We start from the raw sequence: 12,246 nt of genomic DNA, 5'->3' as shown, positions 1-12,246 counted from the left end.
CTCCTGCCTCTCTGCTGTGCGATGCCCTTCATGCCCTTCCCAAGCTCCAGGTTTGCTCCGGGGACTGGAGGAGAGATGCTGCCTGGACCAGCCCCCAGGGAGGGTCACCGGGGGGGTCTGCAGCTCTGCGACCCCGGTGCATCCGCTGCAGCCACACCAGGCAGCCCATGGGACCCCAATGGCATCAGGGAGGGCTATACTGGGGATTCCCACCGCTCTGCCATCACCTGACAGCTGCTTTTCAAGGCCAGGCATAAAGGACATTTCCTTTAGACATGGCTCAAATGGTTTATTTAAGAAAACACAGATAGCTTGTCCACTGATTAGCAACTCCTGCAGCATCAGACAATTTTCTGAGTGAAATCCTATTTTCCATCACTTGTATTTTGATCCTGCTATGTTCGGTCCTATTAATGGTAATGAAGGAAATTGCTGTTTGCAGGGAAGAGATGGGTGTTTTAGCTGAGATGATATAGGTGAAAAAACAGGGAAATGAAGCTCTCATCCAGGTCCGAGTGGGACTTGTTGAAATTAAACCAAGAAGGAGTTTAACTCGGTTAAACTTGCGTCTATCGGTGGAAGACGTTCTTATTCCCACCCCTGTTACTGTTACACTGCAAACTTCGGACTTTTTCCTAGCATGCTAAAAGCCATTGTGGCAAACCAGTTCCCTTAGATGCATATTGATGAGGTGACAACCTCCCCTCTCTCCAGGGAGGAGCCACCTCCCCTTGTTCATCACCTAAAGGGACCTTAAAATTGCAAATGGGCCACCCCATCTATTGCACAGATCAGCGGCTCCATGGCAGTGAGTAGATCTGGCTGTAACTTGAGACACTGTCCCGTTCGGTAAAAGCAACGGCACTCGGCAGCCAAAATCCTCCGGCTGAAGTGTCACCATGTCCTGGGCCTGCGACGGCCGCGTCTGCTGCGCAAGGCTCAGCTGCGAGCAGGAGTGATGGGAAAAGCAGCTCCGCACTGTGAATAGTGAGTTATTGCCATGTCTTTGATTCCTGGGGTGACTTCAAGGCTGTCCCAAAAACTTCCCCATGGTTGGTGACAGAGCACGGTGGTGGATTCGGTCTTGGGAGGTGTTTGAACACCAGCCCATGTCTGGAAGCCTTCAGTGTGCAAGAATTTTCATTGTTGTTGTCCTCATTGAGCCGGAGAAAATTATTACTGTTTTCATTGCAGAACCTCTTCCTACAAGGTCTGGTCACTTAAACATGTGATCCCCAACCCCTGGGATGTCACCCCGGCTGCCCTGGGGCCAGGAGACGCTGCAGGGATTGTTGTATCTTGGCTTATCCCAGGGGCTGGGCAGTCGCTGCTGATCCCTGAGCTTTACAGGGGGACCCCATATTTATTTCATGCTGCTTATTTCATCAGCCAGTCTAGAGCTTGCTTGGGAGGGGGCACAAAACGTTGCATGGGGATGAGTGGGGACAGGTCACTGGCAGCCTTTGCTGGGGAATGTCACCCAACCCAGGGTGGGGACCCCCACGGGACACAACACCGTCCTAGCTCTCTTGGCCAGCAGCTGCCGCTCCCCATGTTTAACGCTGGTGCTGGGGGGATAATCCGCCGATTCTTTCCTTTCCAGTTCCTGACAATCCTGTGTTTAAGGGTGAATTAGTGCTGAATCCCCACAGGGTGGCTAAGAGGATAAACGCTGGACGGGTCCAGCGCCCATCGCCCCGCCGGCACCTCCACAGGACTGGGAGGGGAGGTTTGTCACTGTGACTGCTCCTCTTTGTCCTCTGGTGGGGTGGCGGGAGGTGGCTGGGGAGCTGGAGCCAAGCGGTGGTCTGCCAGGCCATCACCACAATGGTGACACCGGCGTGTACCAAACCATGCCACTTTGATCCAGCCAGGAGCCGGGGGGTGCTTGAGAAGGTCCACAAACACGCACCAAACATGCACACAGAAAGATGTCCCACACGTGTCCCGCACCCTTGGCAATGTCACCATGTGTCCTGCACATACCAGTGCATGTCACCTCACATGGCTCACACCCTTGGCTGTGCTATCACATGTCCTGCAACTGGAAGCTGTCACCGTACGTGACACCAGAGTATGTCACCATACAGCCTGCTGACACTGACAGCTGTGGGGAGATGGGGCTGGGGCTTGGGGACAGTGGGCTTGGACGTGTGGGATACTGCTGCTTAGTGGCACCCCATGGGGCAAGGGTCCAGAGCAAAGCAGTGCTCTAAACCCACTGTCACTGTGTCACCCCTAGTCCTCTTTCAAGGAGGTGCCCTCAAGTTAAGAACAGGCATGTTGACCCCCCGGAAAGTTCACCGGGTGCTCTGAATTGGGACAAGCAGATGGTGTCTGTCCCCCCGTTGGGTTCAAGGGTTTGCAGCAAGGATTTGGGACAGTCCTGCATCTGTGTCCCACTGTGGGAAGGGACAACGTCCTTGTTCCTGCCCCCAAAACAAAGAGCTGGCTCCCCACATGCTGGCTGGCGTCTTCAAGCAACTGCCCAGGCTGACACCTGCGGCAGCTGAAAGGAGGGACAGGGACCGGTGGCCGCTGGCACTGGGCGCCTCTGAGCACCCGTCGTGCTGTGAAAACCCATTGCTGTGGTTATGAAACTCCGGCGACCTACTTTACACTCCCCGCTTTTGTTCTTAATTCCCAGATATGGCGGCTCTCCAGATTTTGCCCATCAAGGCAAATTAATTGGAGTAGATCCTAATTTGCTCTCTGCTATTCTTTGGGCAGAAGATTAAATGCTCTGCAGACATTATCTCCCTTTCTCTTTTCTAAGAGACAAACCTGAATTATTAAAAAAAAAAAAAAAGGAAGGGGATAAAGGAAGGCTGAGTTAGGTTGAGTTGACGTCTGAATTCACTTTTTGTAATCACAGAAGGGGCTGGGAAGGACCCTGTGTCCCCGGGCAGCTGGAACCAGATGGTGACACTATTCGGGGCAGCTGTGTGAGCGAGACAGCACACGTGGCACGGTGACATGAGGGCCAACCTCCTGGCCATGCCACCCACTGCCACATGATGGTTGAATCCTCCTGTCCTTTGCCCAGGGAAATTCCTGCCGGCGAAGGCACCAGCTGGGGAATGGCTGCTGGTCTGCAGGGACACACTTGGGTTTCTCCAACAGGATGGGCTGAAGCTTTGCCAGGACCGCCAGTGGCAGTGGGACAGCTGTTTGGCCTCTCGCAGTCCCCAGTGCCACTGTCCCAACCCCATGCCCCCATGGAGGGGCACACCCAGGCACCAGCCGTGCCGGGCAGAACTGCCTCCAGCATCGTGGGGGCAGAGGGAGCATCAGGGCTGTGCATAGCCTGGAGGACACCATGTCACAGGACTGGCTGCCGCCCGAGCTCATGCAGGGATTTCTGACAAGCCAAATGTCCAACTTTCCATAAGGAAACACCAAAAGGCAACCTCGATCCCCGTGGACTGGACACAGCGGGAACGGCTGAGCCAGAGTCACCTCTGCTGCTGGGGTCATGCTCACCCCCCAGCCTGGCACCTGTCTCACTCAGCTTTGGGGCTTTTTTTTCTCCAGAGAGGCATATGGAAAGTTGGATTTCTATTTTTAAGCAGCTTTAATTGAACATCCTGAGCTCAGCTTTGCTGGGACAACCTTGAGCTCTGGCCCAGCACGGCCGCTGAGGCACGGGCTCACCACCACGTGGGGCTGGGATGTGGCTGGGGGGAAATCCATGTTTGCTGCTTCATTGCGTGTCTGTTTGATGGCAGACAAGAGATGTCATTCTGCTCTGTCACCTTGTCACGGTCTGGTGCAGCAGGAAGCCCTGGGGTCCATGAACTGCCCTGTGCCCTGGACATGCAGCAGTGTCCTAGGTAGCTTGGGGATGCTAGCGGTGGTGCTGGCCCTTTCCATCACTCCGCAGGGAATTACAGCTCGTTGCACTCCAGTGAGATGCCAGATTCGATGGCAGGCGAGTGTTGGATACAAAGGGAGCTCCGGAGGTCTCTTCTCCAAGTTCCAGCTTAAGCGGGGTTTGCCCTGGTGCTGAAGCAGCTGCTCAAAGCTGTCTCTGGGTGAGCTGCACATCTCCAAGGAGGGAGGATTCTCCACCTCACTGGGTTCCCAGCCTGCCTTTTGCAGCTTCCACGGGAGAAGCTGTAAGGAAGCAGCTGGTGGGAGATGCAGAACACTACCGGGAACCTGTGCTTGCAGTGGGATGGTGGTTCCCAGGAGGGAGCAGGCGGGCTGCCGGGCCATCCCTGCCTCCATGGGCTGAATCCTTCCCATGGCACCAGGATGGGCTGCGGTCCTGGGGGTCAGAGCTGGCAGGAGGTTTCTGAAAAGGGAAGTGAGGAGGAGCAGGGTGAGGTTCCTCTCTCACGAGAGCAACATCTTGGGAGGGAGGAGGCAGAACCAGGTGAAAGTCAATCAAGACACAAGAAGATGACAGCCCATTCAGCAGCAGACAGCAAAGTGAGCTGCTAGGCCGTGACCAAATACAGCACTGCTGTACGAGCACACCAAAAAACTGTTGTTAAAACCAGCGAGGCTTGGCTGGAGCGTTGCTGGTGGGAGCCCCAGCATCCAGAGCTTGGCGGGGCGAGAGGCTGCGGGACCTCCCCAGCACTCAGGGATTCATGTCCGACATCGGCACCCTCAGCTGCAAGATGCTTACCCTGGTCATGAAACATTTCTTGTTGGAGAAATGACTCTGGGTTGAATAACAGGTTTCAGGGCTTAGCTGTGCCCAAACACAAATCAGGTGCCCAAACCCTCAGGCAGTGGGTCACATAGATGAGAGGAGGGTTCCCCAAGGTCTCTGCCGGCTCTCAAGCTCCATCACAGGTTTCACACTTCCCCAGACCTCCTGCAGTGAGTGACAGATCCTTCCCGGCCTCACCCCTGGGTAGTTTGCCAGGTGGATGTGTTTGTTTCACGGGGATGTCTGATGTGACATTCTCTGGGCTCCCATGGGTCTCGGAGCGCTACCACAGCAGAAATAATACAAGAAAGAGCCGCTCTGATGGAAGTTCTCAGAAGTCCATGGTTCTGGCCCAAGAGTTCGATATGTGTTGGCTCTTAAACAGTTTTATCCTGACAATTAACAGCGGTGATGGACCTGTAACTGCTCATTTGGTGTTCTCATGAGCCAGGCAGGAAACAAAGCTGTGAGGAAGCAACTAATGGAAGATGCAAAACCCTGAGGGAAACCCGTCCTGGCAGAGCAGTTGTCTCTGTCCCAGCAGCTGTGACCAAGGTGAGGCTGCTCAGAGCTGCACATCCAGCCGTAGCAACCGGGCTGATGAGGAGAGGTGCACGGTTTGTAATTTGCTGGTGGCGCCAAGCTGGGATGACCTTGAGAAATGCCCTAAAATGACAGGATCAACATGAGTAGGGACATGTGCAAGGTTTGACCTGTTGGGCACAGGCTAAGCCACCTCCCAGGGACACAGCGGGGGACGTGTGGCTGCGGAAATATGCCCAGAAAGAAAATGTGGGGGTTATAGGGCTGAAAATGCACCAGCAGCACCATTAGTACGTGAGAAAACAAGAACAGGCTCATTTCCCTTGAAGGACACTGCACAAATCACCGAATCTGCTGAGTGCAGCCCACGCAGCTAATTCTCAGACCTATCACACACTTCTGTATCTCATTGTGAATTACGTGGAAAACGGAGTGATGACAGCAGCATGCATCAGCAGGTATAACTTTTGTTACAGTATGACTTACCAAGCATTTTAAAGAGCAGAAGAGCCCAGGACTGTTAAAATAAGCCCAGCTATTTTAAATAAGCACGGTAGGAGTGTGAAAATAGCCCCTCTTCACTCGAACCGCATTGGGAATGACGCAACAGCCAGGCTGGAAAACAAGCCCGACAGTGTTGTGTTTGTGTCTTCCCCGGAGAAAGAAGCGCTGCCGGCACCTCTGCAAGCAGGTGTCGTCCCTCGTCCCTCCTCTGTCGGGTCACCTAGGGCTGAGATGTGGAGTGTTTGGTTTAAGAATGGGGAAAGGGTGAGAGGAAGAAAATCCACCAGCAGTTACCAAGCAAGCCTGGGGGGTTTTGTGGCGCTTAGTAGCCAGGGAAAAGAGAACAGAAAGGAATGCGCCTCCTTATTCTGCTGTGCACAAGAACTTGCCCACAGGGACCGGATTTTCCCTGCCAAGGAAAGAGGCTGACTCTTCCGGGTGATTTTCTTGCAAAAGGAGCACTTTCCCCGAGCCCCCGCAGCCCAGCAGGAGCCCTCGGCAGGAGCAGCTCTCCCAGGCACCGCTGTGGATCCGGTTGGGCTGGGTTTGGCCCTGAAAAGCAGGCAAATTGTCCCTCCTCAGGCTGTGGGTCACCATGGCTGCCCCGCAGAGGCAGGAGTGTGGGGAGCAGGAATGCTGGGGCCATGCAGAGGCCTCTGCTCAGCTGTGGGGCTGTGGGGATCCAGGGCCCTGTGGGTATGAGGGGGATCCCCGTGTAAGGAGCCACTGAAGGAGGAGTGTTGTTTTTACAACCGATCAGGCACCTGATGCCAGCGGGGCTGGAAGGACTGAGACATCAGACTATGAATCCTTAATGTGAAACAAAGTCTCTTCAAACTAATCCCGGAATGCAAACTGATTTCTGTATTTTAAAAAAGTTAATCTAGGGGGAAGGATGGCCAAAGAGCCAGGAATCCATATTTTAAATAGATCAATAGGGGGAAGGAGGTTGTTAGAATTAGATGAATTAAATATGTAAGCTGAGGCAGGTGTCGGGTAGTCTGTAAACCCTGATGTACCCAACAAATGGGGAGCAGGGGAGGGAATTTGCGGCTGGGATTTGAGGGGGATATAAGCAGGGGCTTTTCGCCCTATTCCATGTGCCTGCCTTTAGGTAGAACACCCGGTCTTGCAAAATCGTTAATAAAATATGCTTTGCTGAGAGATCCTGCCCGGGACTATTATATTGGCAAGATGACTGTTTCCTACACCGGGGCCCGGGGGGTCTGGGGGCCCGTGGGGCCAACTGGGGTCCCGGGGGCGGGGAGGGGCGGGCCCGGGCGGGGAGTTCCCGGCGGCCCCAGCAGGGGGCGGTAGAGCGCGGGACGGTAGAACCGCGCCCCCTCCTCGCCCCGCCCACCGCCACCTCCGCCAATCGCCGGCCGCGGTTCCCCAGACCCACCCCTCCCCCTCCCCGGCGCTCAGGGATGACGTCAGGAGGCGGTGCCGAGCTGCGGGCCGGAGTGGGCCCAGGTGAGTGCGGGGCTGACCGCTCTGCTCCGGGCTGGGGGCAGCGCTTCCCTCCCTCCTTCTCCTCACTCTCTCCCGGGCCGTTGGCAGCTCGGCTCCCCGGCTCGGCAGCCCTGTGGCCTGGGAGGCGCGGCGGGCCCCGGAGTCACAGCCCCGCTACTGCCCGGGCCGCTGGGCCGCGGGTACGGGCGGGCCGGGGAGGGGACCCTGGCCGCGGCCCGAAGCGGCCCTTCGCCGGGCTCGTTCCGCTGGGGTGCGGTGTTTCCCTGACCGCGGGACGAGCTGTCGGCACCGGCCCGGCCCTCGGGCCTTTCCCTGAGGGGAAAGCCGGCTGTTTCGGGCCGGGTGATGAAAAGTTTTGGAAGCCCCGGTTGGTTCCACCGATTCTGGCCTGTTCCCGGCTCTGGCACAGCGACCTGGAGTGCGGCAGCAGCCCGAGCCCCGGGGCTCTCCTTAGAAACCACCCAAAGGCTTTCACTGCCCGTCAATACCAGGTGTATGTCAGGTGATAAGATGAACTTTAAACTTTATTAATAAAACTAAAGAGATGGTGCCTTCAGGCCTCTTTTCCCCATTATGCTGTGTTGGCGTAGGTGTGATCTGAAGGTTGCCATGTGTGAGTATTTCTTATGCTGATATCTTCAAATTTCCCTACTGGCATATCATAGAAAAGTGAAATTAAGTATTTTCGAGTCGTGAGATGTTTAATTGGTGGTGAAGGGCCTGCTAGGCCTAGGGTGGATTAGTCACGTGGCCTCTAGACACCCTCAAGTGTGAAGCTCTTCAGGGCCTGATGTTTTTGTACAGATGGAGGATGCTTCTGGATCAGCAGAGCTGAGGTGTTCCCTGCAGAACCATGGGATACAACATCCAGTGGGCAGGTGTTGAAGCATAAACCCAATGTTACTTCTCATCACTGCCGTTCAGGCTTTGTGTATGGGTGGGACCTTTAACACAAGTGGTTCTCCTTGTGTGGAATTACTCTAATAAATTATTGTTTGTGGATACTCTCATTCCATTTATCTGTTAACCTAGTATGCTTTAAGGTACAATAACGCTGGCAAAAACTGTCCGTGTGAGGCATGAATACAGGAATAACTATGGGTTTGTTTGGTTGGTTTTGGCATGGTGTTTCTGTGTGAATGAACACCTAATTACAGAACAGCCCTTGGTGAAATTCAAATGTCAGTTAAGCTTTCTATGAAGTTGTTTTTCAGTTCTACTGTTCGTACCCTCGTATAAGTATGTCCCTTGTTTAAGCAGGTTTGTGCATGGTTTGTGTGCTTGTCTTCATGGTACTACCAGGAGGTTTTAGCTGAGAAGTTACTTTACTGATGTCTGATTTTGAAATTGAATCTCAACTTGGGTCTTGTTTTCTTTCCAGGTTGGATGTAGAGTCTAAACTTCTTGCAGGTGTCCGTCTGAAACATTTCTTGTTTCTCCACATCGTTCTCCTGATGGAAGACCAGCCAAGGTTCTGTTTCTGCTGTTAGTGCTGAACAGTTGCTTGGAGAGGTAGTGAATGAGTGAAGATATGCTTGGTGATGGTAACGTGTATGATTACGTTTCAGCTCGAATGGCTTTTCTGTAGCCTTCTATGGACGCTCAGGCACCATATCGATGGGCTCTGAGTCAAAGAGTAGAAACCTAAAACTGCTTGCCTGGCTGCTAGAGCATGTATAGACAGTTCCTCTGTCTCCTCGCCAACCTTATTATTTTAATCAGCACCTAAAGACTCGGTGAAGTGCAGCTAATTTGGTTCTGCTGGAATACAGTGTGAGGAGCAAGAGCTCCCTTTGCTCTAGTCTGGAGCAGCTGGTGGGAATTCCACTTTGTACACCCAGCTCCATGTGGAAAAAAGAGAAGTGCTTCTTGGTACCTGAAGATGCGAAAGAAAGCAAGGCAGAGTCAGGACGTTAAAAGATGTCAAAGCCCACCTTGATTTCTTAGGGACGTGGTTGTTGCTGATGCTGCCCTGGGAAAATGCCTTGACAGGGAATTAACACCAGTCAGTGATGGGCTGTGGGACAAGCAAGGTGCTTCCCGAGCCCCCCAAAGATGTGCAGCTGGACCTGGTCAAAAAAGTGGAACCTTACACAGGCCACAATGACATATATAAGCATTTCATCAAAGATGACTGTGGGACTATCATCAAAGCTGGCTCTCCCTCACCTCTGCATCACGCAAACCCCTGTCCTGGGAACCACCTGCCTGCCCACGTGGACCAGCCTGAACCCCGCAAAAACAAAGTGGCTAAGTACCGCGCCAAATTTGACCCCAGAGTGACGGCCAAGTACGACATTAAAGCTCTGATTGGGCGAGGGAGTTTTAGCCGCGTTGTGCGGGTAGAACACAAGGCCACCAAGCAGCCCTACGCAATCAAGATGATAGAGACCAAATACCGGGAGGGGAGGGAAGTGTGCGAGTCAGAGCTCAGTGTGCTACGGCGCGTTCGTCACACCAATATCATCCAGCTTATTGAGGTGTTTGAGACCCAGGACCGTGTGTACATGGTGATGGAATTAGCAACAGGAGGAGAACTGTTTGATAGAATCATCGCTAAAGGTTCCTTTACTGAGAGAGATGCTACACGTGTGCTGCAGATGGTGTTGGATGGTGTGAGGTACTTGCATACATTGGGTATCACGCACCGGGACTTAAAACCAGAGAATCTACTGTACTATCACCCAGGAACAGATTCCAAAATCATGATTACAGACTTTGGGCTGGCCAGTGCTCGGAAGAAGGGGGACGACTGCCTGATGAAAACCACATGTGGGACCCCAGAGTACATTGCTCCCGAGATCCTGGTCAGAAAGCCGTACACGAACTCTGTGGACATGTGGGCGCTGGGTGTGATCTCGTACATTCTCCTTAGCGGCACTATGCCCTTTGAAGATGACAACCGCACACGCTTGTATCGGCAGATCCTGAAAGGAAAATACAGTTACTCAGGCGAGGTGAGTACGATGAAGGGTATGGTGAGGGGAAGGCAAAGAAGCAGCTCTACCCAGGCGTGTCTTTGTGATGACCAGAAGCTGCCTGTCCTGTACCAGGTGGTAACTTTACCAGGGTTAAAAAAAGAATATCTGTGATTCTGGGTTTTAAAATCCTTTCCTGTTTTCTGTCTACTTTCCAAAACTGCTTCCAGTGCAGCATAGTGAACTCCTTTAAAAAATGTGTGTGTGAAGAAAGAAGAGATCTCTTCCTGTAGAACTGGGATGCTTCTGGGTATCAACCCAGGGAGACATCAGCCGTGGTGAACTGTGGTTTGACGCTTCACTGTTGAAACTTGTGGTAGGGCAAGTGTTTGAAGTGTAGTGTGTACGTATCTACTCTGATTTCTGGTACAAATCCAAGTGTAGTCTGAAAAACACCTCTGCTGAAAGACAAGGTTATAGCAGACAAAGGGACACTTACGTCTTAGATCTGGAAACGTGGGCATTTCTGGAATTGACCTGTGTTGTCTCTTGAGCTTAGTATAACAAAATTGAGGGTTGAGGGATAATTTTCTTAGGTAACTCCGGGAAGAGGAACCTTGAGTAGATTTTAGGCGGAAGATGGGTACCCCTACCCTGCCAGAGCCCCGTCGCTCTGCAGAATGTTGAGTGCCAGGCTGGCACAGCTCCTGCTGCTTTGCTTCTGGTCACGGTGGGAGATCTGAGTTACTAGCACAGCTGCAGAGTGTCGGCATAACCTCACTGAGAATCACGCTAATAGAAAGTGGGGTTATCCATATTTGCAAGTTGTGTTTTCTGCTTGTATCCCTCACTGAAAATATTAAAAAATGAAGGTTTTATAACCTCTTCTTCTTTAATAAGAGAGGAGAGGTCTAGATTACTGAATGCCATGACTTTGCAAGATGAAGCCCACTGGGAGAGTGTTAATGAATGGCTAAGTTTATGATTCTGAAACAACAGTAATATAACTGTCAAAAAACCTGAATAAATTAATAATTGTTACGTTTTTAGATGTGACAGGTACGTTGGCATTTTAATAATGAATGGAAGGAGTATAAAATGTTAAGTATTTAAACATATTAGGCTGCTTAAGATTGTATTTAAAAAAAAAATCACTCTCTGAAGGATTTTCAGAGGTGTCGGTACATCTTTTATACTTTAAAGTCGTCAGGCCAGCTTGTGTTAATGGTTGGAATATCCAAGTTAAATGGAACTGAGGAATAATTGCATTTGTATAGGAGGCCACAGAGGAGAGCCCACATTTGACTCCTTAGTGAGTGTTGTTGTTTCTTCCCATGACCACTTGTCAGTCTCTGTTATGCAGAGGAGACACAAAACTCAGAAGTCATAAACCCCCAAATTTGGCTCTTTCCAGACCAAGCGTTACTGCCTTCAGAACCTGCGGTGCTTGAGCAGTTTCCTGCTAGAAGTGTTTTATCAGCTGCTACCTTGAACTCTGAGCTTCAGCTGACTTTGGCAGCCTCTGCTGTTTTTGTTAACTTGCTGTGTTAATGTGATTTATTAACCAGTTGCAGAGTTTTAAGAATGCAATTGGGTTTTCCTAATGCAGAAATAGATTAATTACCAGCAACATGCAATATCTGCAGGGTCACACTGAAAGGCAAAGCCCTGGTTGCTTAGTTTACCTTAGTTTACCACAGGCAGTGGATACATTAGATTATTTTTCTTATATGAAAAGGCAGTGTTCTCTGGGATAATTTAATTTGATGTCTTCTGGTCCTTGTGCCAGAACTGAATTATTTTGAGAAATTTTGTGGCTTCATAGCAGCTAGGGCCACTGGATGCTTGTAGGTTGTGTCCCCAACGGTAGCACATATGCCACACAGAAAGCATTAGATTTTATATTTTGAAAGTGACACTGCACAAGCCTGAAGCATTTCACGTACACAAATTTCCTAGTTCAGGAGCCTGTTAGGGATACAATGTGTGACATGAGTGGTTGTTTTGGAAAGCTGTAGATGTTTTATTGCTTGGAAAGCAAATCTGCGTCAGCCAGTAGCCTGCATCTTTTGCCCAGATGATTTGTCTTTTTCCAGAGCCAGGGAAAACAGATGCTTTAATTTACTGGTGTAATTAAGCCTATGC

General features: G+C 51.6%; 1 protein-coding gene across 3 annotated transcripts in view; it reads left to right on the top strand.

Annotated features, from left to right (window-relative positions):
- Positions 1 to 7,123: 7,123 nt before the first annotated feature.
- PSKH1 (protein serine kinase H1) overlaps positions 7,124 to 12,246 on the top strand; it is a 29,921-nt gene continuing 24,798 nt past the window's right edge. Inside the window, exons 1-2 of one of the 3 annotated variants that reach the window (XM_065848141.2) lie at positions 7,124 to 7,183; positions 8,565 to 10,140. In XM_065848141.2, the coding sequence (XP_065704213.1) occupies positions 9,196 to 10,140 (945 nt within the window). In that variant the 5' untranslated portion in view covers positions 7,124 to 7,183; positions 8,565 to 9,195. Of the gene's footprint in view, positions 7,184 to 7,436; positions 7,686 to 8,564; positions 10,141 to 12,246 lie in introns of those variants that run through there. The other 2 variants (XM_065848142.2, XM_071814262.1) reach the window with 2 other exon arrangements.

This window comes from Patagioenas fasciata, chromosome 13 (assembly GCF_037038585.1).
Source record: "Patagioenas fasciata isolate bPatFas1 chromosome 13, bPatFas1.hap1, whole genome shotgun sequence".
In the NCBI taxonomy this organism is placed as follows: domain Eukaryota; kingdom Metazoa; phylum Chordata; class Aves; order Columbiformes; family Columbidae; genus Patagioenas; species Patagioenas fasciata.
This window is presented reverse-complemented; position numbering and strand designations above follow the sequence as displayed.